This window comes from Lepidochelys kempii, chromosome 25 (assembly GCF_965140265.1).
Source record: "Lepidochelys kempii isolate rLepKem1 chromosome 25, rLepKem1.hap2, whole genome shotgun sequence".
Classification (NCBI taxonomy): domain Eukaryota; kingdom Metazoa; phylum Chordata; order Testudines; family Cheloniidae; genus Lepidochelys; species Lepidochelys kempii.
The window spans coordinates 1,443,741-1,466,726 of record NC_133280.1 but is presented as its reverse complement, the minus strand read 5'-3'; the positions used below and the strand labels follow the sequence as shown (position 1 = coordinate 1,466,726).

The 22,986-nt window shown below is 43.0% G+C and overlaps 1 protein-coding gene across 2 annotated transcripts in view; it reads left to right on the top strand.

Annotated features, from left to right (window-relative positions):
• Nucleotides 1–22,986, top strand: part of LMNB2 (lamin B2) — a 107,620-nt gene that overhangs the window by 28,744 nt on the left and 55,890 nt on the right. The window contains exon 2 of one of the 2 annotated variants that reach the window (XM_073324001.1): nt 8,469–8,605. In XM_073324001.1, the coding sequence (XP_073180102.1) occupies nt 8,469–8,605 (137 nt within the window). Of the gene's footprint in view, nt 1–8,468; nt 8,606–22,986 lie in introns of those variants that run through there. The other variant, XM_073324002.1, reaches the window with a different exon arrangement.

Genomic DNA, 22,986 nt, shown 5'->3' with positions numbered 1-22,986 from the left:
AGGCTAGCCTGAACACTTCTCCCTCCTGGAAGCTGCTGTGTTATACCTTCTGATTGCGTTGTTTTGTTGCATAGTTGTTTTGTTTCCTTTGGTAATTTTGTAAGCGTTACCAATAAACTTTCTCTCTGTTTTAAAAAAAAAAACAAAAAAACCTTCCCTGTTACCTTAGCCTGGGGCTAATATATCTGCCTTCTATTACTCTCCTATAGCCATCTGGCCCGACCCTGTCACACCAAATAAATTTTAGTCTCTAAGGTGCTACAAGTACTACTTTCTTTCAACCGCAATGGTGGCTCCTGTCCGATGGGGTTGGGCCTGGATGTTGCAGTTCAGGTTTGACTCTCCTGCACCTTTCTCATGGTGGGGAAATAGAGAGCTATGTCGGCCCTGTTTAACACAGGAGCTGCAGCTGCCCGTGACTGGGGTCAGTGAAAGATGGGCTCCTTTTCAAACCTGGGGTCCAGGCTTGTGGTTTACAGGAGCCACCCATGAATGTGGGGCAGGCTTGCTCTCTAGCTGCGGTTCCCCTCTGCATTGGGCTGGGATTAGGGATACAATGCTGCCGGGTTGGAGGGTGCTGCTGCTGTGGGTGCCCCCTCATTTTGTCAGGGTATTTTTTTTATCAAATGTCACAGAGCAGTCACTAAACCTATGACTTTTACTAAAGTTACCATTATTGCAGTATAATTTGTGATTTTAAAAGAAGCCATAACAAATCTGTTGCCCTAATTGTGGCTGATGTATTTGTCCAAGGAACAAGTCTGTGACAGGAGAGATGATGGCTTCTACTTGAAGTCATGTCAGTATTTGGCTGCAGGACATCCGTCAGGGCTTTATAGTCACTCCATGACTGCATGAATAGCACAGTTTTATAGTGGCCCTTATATTTCTTGTTTCCAAAAGTGGAAGAATCCATTGAGTCTGCAGGGGGAGGTATTGTCCCATTCAACCTGCACACTGCAGAACTGAGGCAAGGAAGTAGCTTTAGACCTTCTCTCCTATCATGTAGCAGGAGGTGAAGGAGTCTAAGCTGAGTGGTTGGCCTTTTTCACCTCTGAGTACGGTATTGTGATGCATCTGAACATAGATTGATATGTGGTAAAAAGATGCACACCATGGAAATGTGTGCATGGCAGTTTCCACGATATGCATCTGAGGAAGTGAGCTGTAGCTCACGAAAGCTTATGCTCTAATAAATTGGTTAGTCTCTAAGGTGCCACAAGTCCTCCTTTTCTTTTCATGGAAATGAGGACACTGAAGAAAAAATAGAAGCAAATTCCTTAATTTTGGGGTTAGAAATGGTTTCTTTTAGCTGCCCAGAAAACGTGGGCTAATTGGATTGGCAGTTGAAAACTCAATCTTGCATCTTTTGTGCTGATAAGTGGGGTCTCGGGTCCACCAAAGAATGAGATCTTACCAAAACCCTTGCTTACTGTTACAACACTGAGCGGTTAACTCTAGTCCAGAGTTCTGTAAATCTGCCTCTGGCTTTCACTCATTCTAACTCTACTGTTGTGCATGTGTGCGCGCACACAAATAGGTAAAGCATTTAAAACCCAGATTTAAGGCTTTTTAAAACAGATATTCTGTACTCCTTTCCCTTTAATTTGTGTGGACTTTTATAGTTTGGAAATCTGGCTGTCTTTTCAGGTGACAATAGAATTTTAATGCTCTTTTGTTCCTGATTTTTTAAAAAGTTCTTCCTTACTGTCCTTATCAGTATGTGCTCCCAGTATGATTACCATTTCCTTCTCTTATCAATTGCCTACATCCTCCAACTATCATCTCTTAAAAGAAAAGGAGTACTTGTGGCACCTTAGAGACTAACAAATTTATTTGAGCATAAGCTTTCGTGAGCTACAGCTCACTTCATCGGATGTATTCAGTGGAAAATACAGTGGGGAGATTTATATACATAGAGAACATGAAACAGTGGGTGTTACCATACACACTGTAATGAAAGTGATCACTTAAGGTGAGCTATTACCAGCAGGAGAGTGAGGGGGGCGGGGGGCTTTTGTAGTGATAATCAAGGTGGGCCATTTCCAGCAGTTGACAAGAACATCTGAGGAACGGGGGGGGGGGGGGAGGGAGGGAGAGATAAACATGGGGAAATAGTTTTACTTTGTGTAACGACCCATCCGCTCCCAGTCTTTATTCAAGCCTAAGTTAATTGTATCCAGTTTGCAAATTAATTCCAATTCAGCAGTCTCTCCTTGGAGTCTGTTTTTGAAGTTTTTTTGTTGAAGAATTGCAACTTTTAGGTCTGTAATCGAGTGACCAAAGAGATTGAAGAGTTCTCCAACTGGTTTTTGAATGTTATAATTCTTGACGTCTGATTTGTGTCCATTTATTCTTTTACGTAGAGACTGTCCAGTTTGACCAATGTACATCATCTGTTGTCTCTTTTCCATTTGATTTCTCATTTTTGTGTTATGCTCAAATAAATTTGTTAGTCTCTAAGGTGCCACAAGTACTCCTTTTCATTTTTGTGTTGTTGCTTAATGTCCCCACTTAACCAAGATGGCTTTCTAACCAAAGTAGCCTCTCTTGCAACAGAAGAACCGTACATAAGAATGGCCATACTGGGTCAGACTGGGTCAGGCTTTTAAGATCAGACTTGACAAAGCCCTGGCTGGGATGATTTAGTTGGCGATCGGCCCTGCTTTTTGAGCAGGGGGTTGGACTAGATCCCTTCCAACCCTGATATTCTGTGATTCAGACCAAAGGTCCATCAAGCCCAGTATCCTGTCCTCTGACAGTGGCCAGTGGCAGGTGCCCCAAAGGGAATGAACAGACAGGTGATCATCAAGTGATCCATGCCCTGTCACCGAATCCCAGCTTCTGGCAAATGGAGGCTAGGGACACCATTTCTGCCCATCCTGGCTAATAGCCATTGATGGACCTATCTTCCATGAATATCTAGCTCCCTTTTGAACCCCGTTATAGTATTGGCCTTCACAACACCCTCTGGCAAGGAGTTTTAGAGGTTGACAGTGTGTTGCATGAAAAAATACTTTCTTGTGTTTGTTTTAAACCTGCTACCTAATTAGTTTGGTGGCCCCTTGTTCTTGTATTATGAGAAGGAGTAAATAACACTTCCTTATTTACTTTCTCTATACCAGTCTTATTAATCTCTCCTCATATGGAAGCCGTTCTATACCCCTAATAATATTTGTTGCCCTTTTCTGAACCTTTTTCAATTCCAATATATCTTTTTGGAGATGTGGCGACCACATCTGCACGCAGTATTCAAGGTGTGAGCGTACCATGGATTTATATGGGGGCACTGTGATATTTTCTGTCTTTTATTATCTATTCCTTTCTTGATTCCCAACATTCTGTTTGCTTTTTTGACTGCTGCTGCACATTGAGTGGATGAATTTAGAGAAATATCCACAATGACTCCAAGATCTCTTTCTTGAGTGGTAACAGCTAATTTAGACCCCGTCATTGTATCACTGTAGTTTTTTTTGGTCCTCAAACATTTTGTTGAATAATATAACTTTAAACAAAGTGAACAAAAACTTCTTTCCAATAAATTTCTCAGTTATTTAGCTTTGAGAATTTGACCCCCTTTAAATAGTGTTTTTTAACAAAAAACAACCTCCCCCCCCAATATTTTATTGGGACTATGGTCTGTTTGCCCAAAGTGTATCCCAAGATAATGCCGTTTTTCTTTCTGTACATGATAGAAAGATGCTTAAGGAATGTCTTGTCATTGTCTGTAATATTGGTGCCCCTCCTCTTGCTTCATCAGTTAGAACATTGATCTAGAAGACTTCCAAATCCTGTTTCTGAATTAATAACTTTAAAATAGGTAATGGAATTTCTGATATAGAATGTCACATCTTCTCTTACCCATTCTGTCCTTCCTAAATAGTTAAAATGAACCTGAAAGTATGTGGGAGAAATTTCTTTGATCTCTAGACAGGTATGACATTAAAGCTCTGATCGCCGTTCTTTTTACTGAATTGCTGCTGCTTTGTTTTCTTGTACTTATGTTGTACTGTGGCATGAGTGCTTCATAATTATACGTTCCTTGGTGCCCATTACACCCTGAACACTCTCAATACATATTGGTGGTATAATGCACAGAAAAATAGGAAATGGGGTTCTCTTCCTTTCTCTTACTGTATAATGTGGAGCCAAATACTAAAGTACACAGACAAGAATCTTGTCCCCAAGCCTTGCACCTTGGTTTAGTGTTCGTCTTTGAGTCTGCAACTGCACAGACTTTTGATCTTATCAAGTTTCACAGGCTAAGCAGTTAGGCACATTCAGTCCTTGGATGTGAGACTACCTAAAGAAGATGGAGTTGCTAGGGAGAAGTATAGCTGGGGATGCAGTGAATCATTACTGAACCAGTGGTGAATGAGTGTATTTGGATTTCTTAAGGGTCTATCCTTGGTCTTAGACACATTATTAAAGAGCGCACACTGTTCAGTATCAGATCTAAGAATGACCATTTCGTTCACTCACTTTGTGCTGTTCTGGAACAGTTGCTAACTGGCTTAACGTATCCAGTAACTCCATCTCTAAAGTAGGACGAGGAGTCCTACTGTAGACTGCCTCTTCTGACATGGTCTGCCAGCACTGCTCTGAACAGGGTTGCATAACATGGTGGTAAACATTGCCATTGGCCTGTGTATAATGTGAATATCAGTTTATCTCTACTGGTTTTAGCAAGAGTGGGAAACTTAAAAAAAACCAAAAAACAAAAACCCACCCACAACAAACCCCTAGTATAGATGGAGCCTCTGTGCAGGTGTTAGGGTAGCAGATCTGTAACAGTGGCAGAAATGGCAGTCTCTCCAACCCTACATCTCCAAATCCTCGTTAGTTGACATAATTTGCTGAAAAAAATGAGCAGGGTGTAACAGACTGTGTACTGGAGTTCACATCTTTCCCTCATTGCATTACTGCAGGCTGTCTGAGGCACGTAGAATCCGAAGCCACTCTCCCATTTATATATGGCCTTGTCTATTCTAGGAGGGTTTTTCCAACATAGTTTACCAGCAAAACTTGTTTAGTGTAGATGCAGTTGTGTTATAACTGTTTGTCCAAGTATAAGCATGATTATACCATTCATCTGTATCCACACTAGGGCATATTTCAGTATAGCTATGCTGGCAAAAGATCACAACTCCAGCTGATGTAGTTATGTTACTACTTTTGTGTAGACCAGGCCTAAGACTCCTGGAATGCTGAATGGGGATGGAGCAGAAGCCTTTGCTTGGCAAGAACTCCACTCAGTCATATTGTACTGGAGGAACAGACCCCCCAGGAGCTTCTGAAAACCTTCAAAACTTGTGGAATCATAAAGTTTGCTCTGCATGCATCTTCCGCTTTGAGGGTTGCTCCTTTTTCTGGCTGATGGAACTGTCTAAGGAATCAAATTCTCTCTTTGTATACTGTGTGCCGTACCCAACATAAGAATGGCCATACTGGGTCAGACCAAAGGTCCATCTAGCCCAGTATCCTGTCTTCTGACCATAGCTAATGCCAGGTGCCCCCAAGGGAGTGAACAGAACAGGTAATCACCAAGTGATCTATCCCCTGTTGCCCATTCCCAGCTTCAGGCAAGCAGAGGCTAGGGACACCATAGAATCATAGAATATCAGGGTTGGAAGGGACCTCAGGAGGTCATCTAGTCTAACCCCCTGCTCAAAGCAGGACCAGTCCCCAACTAAATCATCCCATTGAGGGCTTTGTCAAGCTTGACCTTAAAAACTTCTAAGGAAGGAGATTCCACCACCTCCCTGTCCCATGTTGTTGAGTGATGTACGAGTTAGATGGAACAACACACTGGGTGTGGCACAGAGGAATTTATCCCTGATATAGCCTGGGAAAGATTTGAAATTGTTCATTTTCAATTGACAAGAGCATGTGGGAGATTCTCCTTGTGAAACTGAAATTAAACCCTTTGGGAAGTTCCATCCAAATAATGTGTGATTCCAATGTACACTTACGTTTGGCACTGATGTGTCACCCAGAATGAAAGGTCCTCTGGATGTGAAAACTGCTACATTTCTATTGGTGTCACTGGCAAGTGCTGTGTGCAGGAGCAATAGTATAGCCATACTGAATCTCTGAAGAGAGCTTCCTAAATTTTGCTATTTCCATACTGAGTTAAGCTCCTATGTGCTACATACAACCTCCATGGTTATCAGCTGTGTAAACTAAACTTCTGGTGACTAGACCTTCAAATACTAGGCAGTGAGTTAAAGGAAATGAGTAAGAATGCATATGCAGCAAGTAAACTAAGGTTATATCACTGAAAAATGACTCTTGTGTGAAGTAATTTCTCAAGTTTTGCTTGGCAGAAACAACAAGGCTTACTTCAGAAATTTAACAGGTCAGCATCGTAGTTGTATCCCATTTTTTCTTTAGATCAGGTGTAACTCCTCACTTAAAGTTGTCCCGGTTAACGTTGTTACGTTGCTTATCAATTAGAGAACATGCTGTTTAAAGTTGTGCAATGCTTCCTTATAATGTTGTTTGGCAGCCACCTGCCTTGTCCACTGCTTGCAGAAAGAGCAGCCCGTTGGAGCTAGCTGGTGGGGGCTTGGAATCAGCTCCCTGCTCCTCTAAGTTCCCTGTGCGGCAGCTACCCAGCAAACTATCAGTTGCTGGCAGTTCAGCTGTTCTTCCCCCCACTGCCATGTGCTGCTCCTGCCCTCTGCCTTGGAGCTGCTCCCAGGAGCCTCTTGCTTGCTGGGCGGGGGGGGGGGGGAGGAAAGAATAAGAGGGGTGCTAATGTCAGGGTATCCCTCTCCCCCCTGCTCCTGTACACCTCTCCCCCCACTTACCCCATCTCCATAGAGCTGGCGGGGGTCGGGGGTGGGACGGGGACGACAGGGCTCAGGACGGAGGGAGCTTGCTGGCAGCAGCTTCCGTCTCAACTTGCTGATCTACTTAAAAAGGCAATGTAGTTAGTGGGGTCAGCATACCTAAAGGGGCAATAAGCATCACACGCACGCGCACACACGGTGTGTGTCTCTCTCCCATGTTGTCTCCCCTTCCCTCCATTTGTGCTGCCTTGTAGAGTGAGGCTACATTAACAACACTGTGTTAATCCTTGAGGGCTCAGCCGAGTGGTAGTTCATCATTTAGCAGTAAGGCATTCCCTGGGAAATATCCCCCCCTCTGACTTCACCACCTCAACTAAGCTTCACAATCATCATTGCTGTGTACAGTATTAAATTGTTTGTTTAAAACTTTGTGCGCGTGCGCGTGTTTGTATGTAGAAATTTTTTTTCACCAGACAAAGGACTATATAATTAATATAAATAAATAAATAAATAAATATAAAAATAGTCCTTTGTCTGGTGAAAAAAATTTCCCTTGAACCTAGCCTCTTCTCCCCCCCCCATTTTCATTAATTCTTATGCGGAAATGGGATTCACTTAACATCGTTTCGCCTAAAGTTGCATTTTTCAGGAACATAACTATGTTAAGCGAGGAGTTACTATATCTGAGTTCATTCTTACTGCTGCTGCCACTTTCTGATCTAAATTGGCCTTTCTGGAGATAGTGCAGCACGCTTTATTTTTCCTTATCTCTCTCTCCTGCCTTGTCATCAAGTTTCTCTTCCTTTTCACCACTGTCTTCTTGGTATTTCTCCCGCCCCTGGATCTTTCCACTATCGTTAATCTCCTTCATGCTTCTGAAGTTAGATGCTAGTAGCTTTTTCTGTAATCGTTCATAGATCACCTGCAGTGATCCTGGTTGGACCTAAATTCTTGTACCTCCTATACCTGGCTTGTAGTCTCGTGTCCTAAAAGTAGAAAAAGCTTGGCAACTTAAAAACAAAAGCATAAAGAGAGATGGCTATTAGGTAGAGAAAGGGAATGAATGGGTGGCTGGAGACAGCGTGGAGGTGGCTTACATTTTCTAGGATTTCAGGGGGAAAACCCATACTACATAGTAGGAACAGCAGGAGAGGAAGCACACATCTTTGTAGGTGTTACTGGAAATAAACTGTTGGCCAGACTTACTGTTGGATTCTAAATTTAAAGATGTGAAACTGGGTTAAAATATCAAATCTTAATTTCCTCAATCCAAAGTCACTTGTGGCTTATATCTAAGGGATTATACCACCTCAAGTAACCCTATAAAACAGTAGTATTCTAAGTAAATGGAAATAGATAGTATCTGATCCTAGGGCTTAATCCACTTCAGTTTGGTTCTTAGACTTGGTGTTGTAAACCTGAGTGTTCATTTCTCTATTTTTGTTCTTTAAATAAATCCTTAATTAAAGGAATGGATCACTTCTAAACAGTAGGTCCATGCTTTCTGTTCAGAGTAGCATGGTGTATCTTTCTTGTCTTAAAACAAGAATCAAGAAACCCATTGGTCACTTTCATAAATAGAGATTTCATTTAAATAAAACTTAAATTTTTTACTTTCTCTCTGAAATTCAGTCTTCAGGACAATCACTGTATCTATTTCTTTCATTATCTTAGGTGAGTGGAGTCAAGACCCTCTATGAATCTGAGCTGGCTGATGCCCGAAGAGTTCTGGATGAGACTGCAAGAGAGAGGGCCAAACTACAGATTGAAATAGGAAAGCTAAGAACAGAACTTGATGAGGTCAATAAGAAGTAAGGAAACTGAACTTCAGTATGATTTTACTCCCATTCAGAATAATGGGTAACGTTAGCGCATTTTAGATTGGGATTGATGGATGTCTTTCTAAAGTGTGCTATAGCTCTACAAAAAGTTACGGGCTTGATGCAGGAATCACTTGGTGAAATTCTCTGTCCTGCTTTGTGCAGTATTCTGACCAGATGACCATAATTGTCTCTCATGGCATTAAAATCTGACCACCTTCTTTGAGTGTTTGCACATATCCATTTCAATGTAAGTGTGTGCACCCCAAGCCCAGTTGCTGGAAATTTTTCCCTCAGCGGTATCTGTTGGATCAGCTTTAATGTGTTCTGGTGTCGCATGCTCATAGCACCAGAATAAGGGGCCCTGCTGGATCCTACTCTCCTTCAGTTCCTTCTTACTGCTCGTGACGGTTGCTGGAAATCTCCTCCCTTAGTGGTTTTCTAATCTTTAAGAACATAAGAATGGCCTTACTGGGTCAGACCAAAGGTCCATCCAGCCCAGTATCCTGTCTGCCGACAGTGGCCAATGCCAGGTGCCCCAGAGGGAGTGAACCTAACAGGAAATGGTCAAGTGATCTCTCCCCTGCCATCCATCTCCACCCTCTGACAAACAGAGGCCAGGGACACCATTCCTTATCCATCCTGGCTGATAGCCATTAATGGACTTAACCTAAATGAATTTAAACCCTGTTATAGTCCTAGCCTTCACAACCTCCTTAGGCAAGGAGTTCCACTTGTTGGCTGTGCGCTGAGTGAAGAAGAACTTTTTTATTTGTTTTAAACCTGCTACCCATTAATTTCATTTGGTGGCCCTAGTTCTTATATTATGGGAACAAGTAAATAACTTTTCCTTACTCACTTTCTCCATACCACTCATGATTTTATATACCTCTATCATATCCCCTCTTAATCTCCTCTTTTCCAAGCTGAAAAGTCCTAGCCTCTTTAATCTCTCCTTATATGGGACCCGTTCCAAACCCCTGATCATTTTAGTTGCCCTTTTCTAATACCAGTATATCTTTTTTGAGATGAGGACCACATCTGTATGCAGTATTCAAGATGTGGGTGTACCATGGATTTATATAAGGGCAATAAGATATTCTCCATCTTATTCTCTATCCCTTTTTTAACGATTCCTAACATCCCGTTTGGTTTTTTGACTGCCACTGCACACTGCGTGGACGACTTCAGAGAACTATCCACGATGACTCCAAGATCTTTCTCCTGATTAGTTGTAGCTAAATTAGCCCCCATCATATTGTATGTATAATTGGAGGTTTTTTTTCCAATATGCATTACTTTACATTTATGCACATTAAATTTCATTTGCCATTTTGTTGCCCAGTCACTTAATTTTTGTGAGAACTTTTTGAAGTTCTTCAGTCTGTAAATAGTTCTCATAGTTTTTAGTTATTTAGTAGTTCTCATAGTTTTTAGTAGTTAGGGTAGGTTAAGATAGTTTGGATGCCTCCATTCATAGATAGCAGAGTTGTCCTTCTTCCTGGTGCCAAGACCTGCCTTTGAATGATCCGCACTCGAGCAAGTATTTAGGGGAAGCTCGTAGGAAGGACCTCTGCCAAATTTGTAAAGAATTCAAGCCCTGGACCTAGAAGGACCACACTGCTCATTTGAAGGTCCTCTGCATGGAGGCAGCCTTCAGACTGGCCTTGGACCCGCAGCTTCAGCTTCTGTGCAGAGTGCTCCTCCATCAACACAAGTCCCTCGGCACTCATCGTCTTCACCAGTGCCTAAGAAGAAGCACCAGGAGAAGAGCTGGTCTCCGGTGCCAAAGGACAAAGACGGAGAGAGTGAGACCCATGGCAGGCTGCTCTTCATCCCCGGTACCACATCACCAGGTGTCCACAGCCCTGGTTCCGCAGCATCCTATGATGTCCACTCAAGACTATTGTACTGGCCAATTTGTGGTCCCATCGATCCCTGAAGCATTTGCAGCTGCAAGGGTTCTTTTGACCCTACCGGAACCAGACTCCCCTGTCAGGGCTTGGCACCGCCAGTGTCCCAAAGTGGCAGGGAATTGATGTCAGTGCGTCAGCTGTCCAAGAGGAAACCCTTGTTGATAACCGCAAGGTCCCCCAGGCAGCCTTCTCCGGCACCCAGTGGCACAACACTCCAACTTACCTCTCCTTCCTCATTGGACTCGGAGGAGGATTAGTATTTCTTCCCTCCCCCCACCCCCACCAAAGTGTCCGACTTCGCTGCTCCCTGAGCTGTTCCCACTCCATTATGGCACTGAGTTCGTCAGGACCTCTGGGTGCCTGGCCACCATACCCATGGGGCCCAACCATCATGCAGTGGCCTTTTTGGAACCGGTGAGGGTTTCGTCCACCACAAAGGGACTCGTTAGAGATGATCTTATTTGATTGTGTTGGAGCATCCCTAGTACTGCAGCATCTCTAGACACCCTGGAACCGGACTCCGGTACCAACCATGGTACCAAACCCCAAGAGGAAGCCCCTTCATGCTCCCCATCTGGGTTTAGCTTCCTCTTCATCCACTCTGGATGAAGCCACAGTGGCACCCGGGGTCTCTCCACCTCCAGATGACCACAAGGCATACCAAGACCTACTGAAATGGGTAGCCTCAAGCCTAGGGGTCCAAGCAGAGGAGGAGTGGTAGATACGCTGGAGGGGAGGGATAGGATACAGAAGGACCTAGACAAATTGGAGGATTGGGCCAAAAGAAATCTGATGAGGTTCAATAAGGATAAGTGCAGGGTCCTGCACTTAGGACGGAAGAACCCAATGCACAGCTACAGACTAGGGACGGAATGGCTAGGCAGCAGTTCTGCGGAAAAGGACCTAGGGGTGACAGTGGACGAGAAGCTGGATATGAGTCAGCAGTGTGCCCTTGTTGCCAAGAAGGCCAATGGCATTTTGGATGTATAAGTAGGGGCATAGCGAGCAGATCGAGGGACGTGATCGTTCCCCTCTATTCGACATTGGTGAGGCCTCATCTGGAGTACTGTGTCCAGTTTTGGGCCCCACACTTCAAGAAGGATGTGGATAAATTGGAAAGAGTCCAGCGAAGGGCAACAAAAATGATTAGGGGACTGGAACACATGAGTTATGAGAAGAGGCTGAGGGAGCTGGGATTGTTTAGCCTGCAGAGGAGAAGAATGAGGGGGGATTTGATAGCTGCTTTCAACTACCTGAAAGGGGGTTCCAAAGAGGATGGCTCTAGACTGTTCTCAATGGTAGCAGATGACAGAACGAGGAGTAATGGTCTCAAGTTGCAATGGGGGAGGTTTAGATTGGATATTAGGAAAAACTTTTTCACTAAGAGGGTGGTGAAACACTGGAATGCGTTACCTAGGGAGGTGGTAGAATCTCCTTCCTTAAAGGTTTTTAAGGTCAGGCTTGACAAAGCCCTGGCTGGGATGATTTAACTGGGAATTGGTCCTGCTTCGAGCAGGGGGTTGGACTAGATGACCTTCTGGGGTCCCTTCCATCCCTGATATTCTATGATTCTATGATTCTATGACTTCTGGGAACTCTTCTGGCTCTGTCAATCTGTTTCTTCACTTCAGCAGGTGGGTACTGTAGTTGAAAGAAAGCTTGACAGAGATCTTGTAGGTGTTTGTCTCTGTCTGAGAGGTTGGAGCAAATGTGATTGTATCATAGAGCTTGGCTGTAGACGATGGATCGTGTGGTGTGGTCAGGGTGAAAGCTGGAGGCATGTAGGTAGGAATAGCGGTCAGTAGGTTTCCGGTGTAAGATGGTGTTTATGTGACCGTTGTTTATTAGCACTGTAGTGTCCATGAAGTGGATCTCTTGTGTGGACTGGACCAGGCTGAGGTTGATGGTGGGATGGAAATTGTTGAAATCATGGTGGAATTCTTCAAGGGCTTCTTTTCCATGGGTCCAGATGATGAAGATGTCATCAACATAGCGCAAGTAGAGTAGGGGCTTTAGGGGATGAGAGCTGAGGAAGCGTTGTTCTAAATCAGCCATAAAAATGTTGGCATACTGTGGGGCCATGCAGGTACCCATAGCAGTGCCGCTGATCTGATACATTGTCCCCAAATGTAAAATAGTTATGGGTAAGGACAAAGTCACAAAGTTCAGCCACCAGGTTAGCCGTGACATTATCGGGGATAGTGTTCTTGACGGCTTGTAGTCCACCCTATACCGGAAACCTACTGACCGCTATTCCTACCTGCATGCCTCCAGCTTTCACCCTGACCACACCACACGATCCATCGTCTACAGCCAAGCTCTGCGATACAACCACATTTGCTCCAACCCCTCAGACAGAGACAAACACCTAAAAGATCTCTGTCAAGCTTTCTTACAACTACAGTACCCACCTGCAGAAGTGAAGAAACAGATTGACAGAGCCAGAAGAGTACCCAGAAGTCACCTACTACAGGACAGGCCTAACAAAGAAAATAACAGAACGCCACTAGCCGTCACCTTCAGCCCCCAACTAAAACCCCTCCAACGCATTATTAAGGATCTACAACCTATCCTGAAGGATGACCCAACACTCTCACAAATCTTGGGAGACAGGCCAGTCCTTGCCTACAGACAGCCCCGCAACCTGAAGCAAATACTCACCAACAACCACATACCACACAACAGAACCACTAACCCAGGAACCTATCCTTGCAACAAAGCCCGTTGCCAACTGTGCCCACATATCTATTCAGGGGACACCACCATCAAAGGGCCTAATCACATCAGCCACGCTATCAGAGGCTCGTTCACCTGCACATCCACCAATGTGATATATGCCATTATGTGCCAGCAATGCCCCTCTGCCATGTACATTGGTCAAACTGGACAGTCTCTACGTAAAAGAATAAATGGACACAAATCAGATGTCAAGAATTATAACATTCATAAACCAGTCGGAGAACACTTCAACCTCTCTGGTCACACAATCACAGACATGAAGGTTGCTATCTTACAACAGAAAAACTTCAAATCCAGACTCCAGCGAGAAACTGCTGAATTGGAATTCATTTGCAAATTGGATACTATTAATTTAGGCTTAAATAGAGACTGGGAGTGGCTAAGTCATTATGCAAGGTAGCCTGTTTCCCCTTGTTTCCGGGGGCGGGGTGAGAGAGCCTGGATTTGTGCAGGAAATGGCCCACCTTGATTATCATACACATTGTGAAGAGAGTGGTCACTTTGGATGGGCTATTACCAGCAGGAGAGTGAGTTTGTGTGTGTGTGTGGGGGGGGTGGAGGGTGAGAAAACCTGGATTTGTGCTGGAAATGCCCAACTTGATGATCACTTTAGATAAGCTATTACCAGCAGGACAGTGGGGCGGGAGGTGGTGTTGTTTCATGGTCTCTGTGTGTATATAATGTCTTCTGCAGTTTCCACGGTATGCATCCGATGAAGTGAGCTGTAGCTCACGAAAGCTCATGCTCAAATAAATTGGTTAGTCTCTAAGGTGCCACAAGTACTCCTTTTCTTTTTGTGAATACAGACTAACACGGCTGTTACTCTGAAACCTGACACTATTATTAATAATTTATCATTATAGTATTTTTTACATTATGAAAACGGCAGCACTCTTCCAAGATCTCACTTTTGTAGCTTATATCACTTTGAATGAGCCTGTTATAAGACAAGGCTCCTATGTTTCATCAAGGAGTATCAGATGTGAAACATCATGAAGATATTTAAGCAGCCAACTCAGAGTTCCTCCTATACGAGCATTCAGGTCTTGAGCAGTCCAGGCAAACAATGCACGTTACAACAAAGCTTTAACTTGTTCTTTATAATAATTTTAAAAACAATACTAGCTGCCTATTTAATTTTAAAAACAGCAAAAAATATTCACCTCCCTTTCCATTTCTTATAAGGAGTCTTGAAGTTTAAATCTCCTCAGTGTGATAGATGTGCTTGCTTTGATCTGCTTAGCTCTTGGAAGTCCAGGGGCTCCGGGCTGCTGGCTCTGTGCTGCCTGGGCTCCTTAGGGACAGCTGTCTGCCATTAGAGAACTTTTTCCTGGGAACCCCCTGTAACTTTTCACAAACCCCAGTTTGGGAACCACTGTTCTAGACTACCTGCTTTTGTTAAGACCTCAAGGGCTAGCCCTTTCCTCAGTTAAGGTCCATCTAGCAGTCAGCTTGGCCTTCATCCCATGATTAACAACCATTCTGTCTTTTCACATGACATGGTAGTTCGTTTTCTCATAGGCCTAGCAAAGGTATATCCTCAAGTTAGGAATCCATCTCTCCCCTCCTCCCTTGGGACCTAAACCTGGACCCCTATTTGGATCACTGTCAACTTGCTTGCTGTTAAGCCTCTCTTGAAAAGTAGCCTTCCTGGCGACAGTCACCTTGCCCAGATGGCTTTGAAATCTGAGCTCTCACTTCGGAATCCCCATACATGGTCTTTTTCAAGGACAAGGTCCAGCTGTGACCACACCTGTTGTTCCTCCTGAAATCTGTATTAATTCCATTGCAGTCAAGCACTTTTTCTGCCAGTGTTCTACTCTAAACTGCATGTGAACAGGGAAGATGTTAGATTAGATGTCATTAGATGTCCATCATTAGATGTCCAGTGTGCCCTGGCCTTCTACATACACAGGACCAAGCCATTCCACAGATCCATTCAGTTGTTCCTAGTGATAGCAGAAAGAATGAAAGGTCTCCCAATTTCACCAGAGAATCTCATTGCGGATCACTTTCATGTATCAAGGCATGTTACATCCTTGCGAACATATCACCCCGGCTAACCTAACAGCTCTACCATGTCTCAAGCTTCTTCCACAGCTATTTTAGCACAGGTTCCAATTCAGGACTTCTGCAGGGTGAGAACCTGGTTGTCAGTTCATATGTTCACCATGCTATACGCCATTACACAACAGGCCAGAGACTGTTTCAGTTGGGCTGTATTACAGTCAGCTTGCCCTTGATCTCTGAACCCACCTCCGGGGCAGCTGCTTGTGAGTCACCTACATTGGAAGGGACATGTGCAAGCACTCAAAGAAATGGTTACTAACCTCTCTCTAACTTTTCTTTGCAATGTGTTGCACATGTCTGTTCCAAAACCCACCTTCCGTCCTCTCTTTGGAGGCGGTCGATCAGAAGAAACGGAAGGAGGGTAGGGTCTGCAAGGCCCCTTATACTGGTGCTATGAGCACGTGACACCAGTGGGCGCTAGAGCCGACACAACGGATGCAACTACGAGAATTTCTGGCAGCTGTGCTTGGGGCACTCTCACACCTACATTGGAGTGGACATGTGCAACACATTTGAAGAACAATGGTTACAGAAAGGTTAGTAACCATTTTTTGTCTGTGTCCAGATATGTTTTATTTCTGAAGTTTAACAGGAGTGTGTGTGGGTGGTCTGGATTTGGTTTAGTATACCCAGGGCTTGAAATACCTTTCTCCTAGGTGAAAACAAAACCTTGCCTGCTGAGGTATTGGGCATCTACATCAGCTATACTGCTTCTGTGGAATGTATGGTCTGTTCCTGCTCCAAGCAACAGCAGAGTGGTGGTAACAAGACTTGCCAGGTTCAGTGCTTGTTGTATTCAGTACCATGTGGGCAGCAATAAAACTGAGAATATCAAGTTAATTAAGATGCTGCTTGGTAAAGAAATGAGCAGCAGAGGAAGATATTGGAGTTACGTAGGACAACGACCCCCAAACAAACTGTTGGAGGAGTAGACTAGCAGATCCTGCTTCATCTTCCCTTCTTCCAAATAGACCTGACTGCTGCAGGTGTGTGTGTAGGGGAGGCAGGAATTCATTCTCTTTAAGCAGCTAGAGGGGGTTGAACTTTACGTTTTTCAACTACCTACTAGACTGTGGGAAAGAGCCCCTAAAAAGTGTCCAGAAACAGCACCTTGGTAAATCCCAGCTCATTTCCCTTCTAAACAGCTGGTTGCATAGGAGCAGGATTTGTACTGTGGGATTGAGGGTGGCTTCTCCTGTGCCTTGCTGGTGGGTTTTAGTCCTTTACTTCAGCCTCAAAATAGATATCAAAGATTTTCAGGTGGGGAGGAGAAAATCCACCAAAAGGGTTCAGGAGAAACCCCCTGGTACTTGCCCACCACCAGCTGTCAGGAAAAGGAAGGAGGCTGGGATATAAATCTCTAGATGATAGGGACCTGGCAGACTTCAAGTCCTGAGTATGCTTGTTTTGTTCCTCGTTGAGCAGTTAATGAATGCTTATGGCTAAATGTTTCACATTACACAATAGTGAGAGTCAGTATGACAAGTGAAATCAGTTTTTGTAAATTTTGGTGTGAAACATAGCTATAACTGAGGAAATTATTATGAATCCCGTAGTTCATTTATATTCTGGAAGCTGAATAGTATAGAATGAAGAATCAAAGCCTCTTCTCTTCATTAGTGTTCAGACACCAGAGCATGTACATAGCCAACAATTCCGTAAATGTACCAGGGATAACCTTTCTTGTAGTAACCGGATTTGTTCAATTCCAGTGTCTAAATTTCTGATTTAGTTGTGTATCAAATAGAACCTGCTTTAAAAAAAAGATATTTAATTGAGCAAAACTTAATCATTCCGTGAAGGCTACTTTTTCTCGGTGAAGAGGCAGGTCTGGCTTGAAATGGGGAGAGGTTTCTGTTCCTTTCAAATAAAGATTTCTTTGAATGCTGTTATGCAAGTTATAAGATCTAAAAGTGTGGCTTTAAAAAAACCTGTGTGGTCAGAATGTAGTTTTGCTTTAACTTTATTTTAACTCCATAAGCAAATGAGGCATTGGATTTGTACATGTGAATGGATCTCACACACACAATTTAATCTGAGAATTTGTACCTGTCATCCTTTCTCCACACTTGTAGAATAAATGTGTAACCAAATGCAGTGGCTACCATTCAAACTGAATGTGTCAGTCTTATTCCAACCGTTTTATTTTAACTCCAAAGTAAGGTGGAAACTAGTCAACAAGGAAGAAAATAATACTGTAGACAACTGGAGTGTAATGAAAAATAGGGTTGGTACATCCTGTTGTAAATTCAGGCCTCAATCCCGCAGTTGGATGTGTCTGAGAACCCGTTGTGTCCAAAGTAAGCCACATTTAAAAAAATTCACTATTTACTTCAAAGACAACTTAGAATGAAATGTTGTAAAGATTGTGTGGCTTCTCAGATGTTTGCAATAGTTGCTTACCACTTATTTGGAGTTGAACTTCCACTTTATTACGAGATCTATTTCTATGCTATGAGATCTTACACTTTATAGTTACAAAGAATGCCTCTTATAGGCACTGTGCTTTTTACACACACACGTTCTGGCCTCAAGCAATACGGAATCCAGAGGGATTTCGTCTTTTTATTCACTTTCTGTGAACTATCTGCTAGAAATAGGAATGCCTACATGAATTTCTCTCATGAGTAAGAGTACTTTTTCCATATTTTACAATAGATCCCTGTTTCTGGAAGTAATGTTGCTCTTCTCTCTGGCTTATCCATTTCCAGCTCTTGCTATTTTCTGGTTTCTGAAGTGGTAAAGGACAGACACAGATTGTGAAACTAATCCATAAATGTTGATATGGCACCCTTAAACCAGTGTTCCCCACCTTAAAAGTTCTGGGTTTCCTGTTGACCTGAGGATATTGAATTGCAGGAAAATACTAAAATCCCTTTTTATTTAAGCTGTTTTTCAGCTGGTGTCTTTCCAAAGGGTTAATAAAGAAGGGGCAAAAGTGAGGGCTGGATCATCAAGGGGAATTGATTCAGGGAAGGTCTGTGGCCTGTATTACACAGGAGGCTAGACTAGATGATAAGTGGTCTCTTCTGGCCTTATCTATAAAAGGGTGTCCTTATTTCACATGTGAAGGTCGGTGAAAACTTTCTGAGAACGACTACAGATAAGGTGTTCTCAATAACACTGGCCTGCACTTTCAAAGCGAACTACTGATTTTGAATGTGGGGCTCCCAGCTTGAGATACCAGAAAGGGGGCCGCCTGATCACAAGTGCTGCATATCTGATCATTGAACATCAAAACCCTTTGCAGTTTCAAGTTGCACACACAATATTACTAATTATGCTTGAAAACTTAAGCTTGCTTTCTTATAAACCTGTGCAAATAACTCTTGTTTGCAGTGTAACTTTACTTAATAGAATTTGGTTAATGTGGTAATTGTTAATTTGAACTTAGAATTTACAACTGGGTTGTATCAGTTTTGTGTTTTAATACTTGGCACAAAGTATTTTTCAGAGACTCTCAAATGACTTTCTTCAGCAGTAAAGCATCTTGAGTTATGTATGTCATTTTACAGGTGAGCAAACTGAGTCACAGAAGTGTAAAGCTTTTTGACCAAGGTGACGAGTGAGTCAGCACCAAAAAAATATTTGAATAAACATGAATCTCTTTATTATGGGAAAGCTGTTTGTACAGAAACAGTTCTGACTGTTAAATCTAACACACAGCTCCAGTTTGTGGTCAGTTATCCACTAATGTTGGGTCTCTTGAATTTCTAGTAATCAATCTAGTGACTCACTATCTAATGATCATCACTCCCTGTGACTCCTTGTGTGATGATGACACGTAGCACTCTTTGTATGTCTCAAAGTGCATCCAAAAAGGTAGGCATCATCCCCATTTTACCATCAGGAAAACTGAGAGTCAAAGAGGGGAAGTGACTTGTGCCAAGTTCACCCAAGTTGTCTTACTCTCAGCATAGTGTCTGTGTCTGGGGCCATGCTGTCTTTAAATTGGTTTGCAGGAGGAGTCCAGCCTTTATCAGCTTCAGCAAAGTCCTAGGATTACTATTGACCCATAATCCCACAGTGTATCTGTGTTGAGACCACTGGGTTAATACGCATCTTTCTGGCATTTCAGTATAGAGCTTTAAATTAGAAAGTGATGTCTTCCACTAAAAGATCACTTATTGGCTTCTAATTAAACTGGTACAATTAGTTGTCTTTTGAGTATTACAGTTAATATTAGAGCATCTAACTTTGCCTCTGGATGCAAACATGCTAATAGCGATCTTTCTGCTTCTGAATCCTGGTTATATAAAGGAGGTGACAGTCTTGGAAGGAAGTTTTCTATGAAGTAAGAATTTCTTTGCAATGTGAGGTGTATGATTTCTTCAAACTTAAAGAAACAGAACTCATTTTCCCCAATATTTTGAGAAGTGTTCCTGAATGTCTTGCTTTTCTTCCCCTTTCTCCTCTGATCCTGCATGATTTGCATGATGATTTATCTCCTAATGCTTACATAAGGATGACTGAGTTATCCCTTTTTCAGACAATCTTTATCCTCCTTCTCTGCAGTCATTAAAACAGTCAGGCAGAAATGACCTGGGCTTAAACTTATCCAAAAGACAGGGCATCAACGATGCAAAATAGCGTCTCTTCTCTTCTATCCATAGTCCCTGGCCAAAGAATGCTATATGCTCAATATTGAGTATGTTAAATCACTCCTAGTGCAAGATCCCGACAGACAATTTGAGCATTCTGCCATCAGCGAGATTAGTATATTTAAATTACTGTAAACCACAATCTCAGTTAAACTAAAATATTTCAATGGCAAGGAGATCAGCTTATTTAGTAGGGCTTGAAATTTCAGTGATGAAGTTTTTCACTTAGCTTATATTTCAGAACTCTGCATGGTGGTACCTGAACTGTTATAACATGGCTTTTTTTCCCTGTGTACACTAGTCATCTAACCGTGTTAGTGAGTTTTTAGCCTACTTGGGTTAAACATGGCTATAATACATTTTTCTGTCCACACAGACAAGACTGTTTTTAGGGAATATGTATATGCATCTATAAATGAGACTATTCTCTTTTAGGGAATATGTGTATGCATATACATTTTAAATCCAAACAGAAAAAAAGAAACCACGTTTTAACAATACCTTCCCCATCCTGTTTTTCTGTTATTTTGCAGACAGATCCTTATTCTGGGAGCACTGTCTAGCATGTGAAACAAGTTTGATGTTCAAGATATTACATGCCTATGTTAAAATTACCTCTGAATGTAGGTGATACTTATTATATATAATTTAGTTTAGGGAGCTACTGTGGAGAAAGCGCTTACAGCAAATTGGCTTTAGTAATATTTCTCTTTCAAATATATGTACTTTTAGTAAATATGGGCAAGCACACTCATACCAAATGGTTCTCATTGAGTGATTTAAAACTGCATGTTGTGAATAAATGCCAAATGTTTAGCATCTTTTTCTGTTTTAACTTCTGCGAAATTATTTGAAATACTTTACAGTTCGCTTTGCACTGACTGGATCATTGCTGATGCCAAAAGGGAGGTTTTCCAAATAAATCTTTAATGTTTGATCTGAAACTCTGCTGCTAGTTCAACATTATTGATAAACAATTGCTAAAATTTGATTCCTCTGTATGTTAGCATTATGGGAATGCTAATTTACACATGTGGCAATTGTGTAAATAGTCTCACTTTTATAATTTCCCTAAAAGGAGATTTATATCAGGATGAAACTTCATGGTCTTGGTCTGAGTCCATTAATTAGTTCCTGTGTGTGTGTTTAAAAAAAAAAAATACATCACTGCTGAAAAGGCTTGTATTCTGCTTTTATAACTTTTGGCCATGCTCCAAATTTGATGTCCTCCCTCTTGAGTCAAGTAACTTGTTACATGCTGGAGACTTTAAAAAGTATCTGTACTGAGTGGCAATCCATTATCCTATTTCAGCTGCAGGTTTCATGGCAGAACCTGCCTTTCTACATAAGGCAACGGAATTATGAAAAAACTATTGTCAACAATTGATGCAATGTATGGTTTCTCTGTGATGCGACGTTTGAGGAACCCTGTTGAGCTGGTATTTTAATATTGTTGCTAAACAGGCTTAATCTGGCGACTTTTTATTCCCCCACTTTCCTGATAATGGTGTGCAAATCAAGCATGTGTGTGGATGCATGCAGAGGTGAACTGGCAGCAGTAGAAGAGCAGAAGTAAATATTCTTCTTTGAGTGGTTTCCCTGTGGATCCTCCACTCTACACGTCGTTGCATCTGTGCGCCAGAGATCGGAGATTTCTCGCAGCAGTACTTGGTTGGGGGAAGGGAGCACACAGGAGTAGTCTCGTGCAGCCGTTGGCACCTCCTGCAGCTTGCGCTCCCCCCCACTGTCCCCTCGGTTCCTTCTCAACCGTTCTCGGCTGCAGACGGAGCTCCGTGGCAGTGCTCTTTGATATTTTCAGGGGAAGAAGGGGGAAAAAAAAAGTTACAAGTTACATAGGAACTTCTTTTTGGTCTACACTTAGTTACATTGTTTAGGTTTCAGAGTTGCAGCCTTGTTAGTCTGTATCTGCAAAAAGAAAAGGAGGACTTGTGGCACCTTAGAGACTAACACATTTATCTGAGCATAAGCTTTCGTGAGCTACAGCTCACTTCATCGGATGCATGTGATGCATCCGATGAAGTGAGCTGTAGCTCACGAAAGCTTATGCTCAGATAAATGTGTTAGTCTCTAAGGTGCCACAAGTCCTCCTTTTCTTTTTACATTGTTAGTCTTAGTCTATACATAGTTTTCTCAGTTCCTCTTAGGTTCCCCTCCCCCCCACATGCAAAAAAAAAAGAAAAAAAAGAAAAGACTTTCTCTCCTTAACTCCGCGTTTGGGAACAGTTTCTACAGTTTATCATTATAATTAACTCCCACCCTTATCTCTTGAGAGACGGGAGAGGCTTAACTGCAATCATGCTGGGCTCAATGGGATTTAAAAAGTGTGACTACTGACGGCCACACATCCTGCATTCAACTCGTATCTCCCAGAAATGCATACATTGCAGCAACTTAACAACAAGAGCAAGATGTGACCGGGATCTCCGTTTGAAAATGCTGCTGCTGGAGAAATCCCCTTCAACTTCCACAAGAGATGTCCTCCAGTGAGTCTCATAAACCGAGATCCCTGAGCTGTGATAAGGCTCCGACTTCCAAAACTGTCAGGAAGCGAGCCTCGACCTCTCCAGCAAGAGGGTCTCAGAAAAAAAGAGCTTCCCCAGCGAGGTCTTTACCCTCAGTGCTCCACTCATCCGGAGTGAGCACTTACAAGGCACCGGCACCATCCCTCAGCGGACCCCTGCTGAGCCCCAACATGTGGCACCGGAGCTGAGACATCAAGTTTCCTCCATGGCACCAGCAGTGGCACCGCAGTCAATGCTGCTGCCACCGGCACCAACCCAAGACTTGCTGCCGCCTAACAAGCCGAATCCAGCACCAGTCAGCTCTCCAATGCTCGACCGCAACCCCAAGGTGGGACCAGCGCAACTCCTGCGTCCTGCTGACATAGCAGTTTCTTTGGCACCACAGTCACCACTGCTCAGCACCGAACACTCCCCGAGCTACATAGCACGGTACCATCCTTCATCTCCTGAACCATTCTCCATGCATAGTGGTGAGGAAGGAGATGTGCAGGACAACTGCTTCT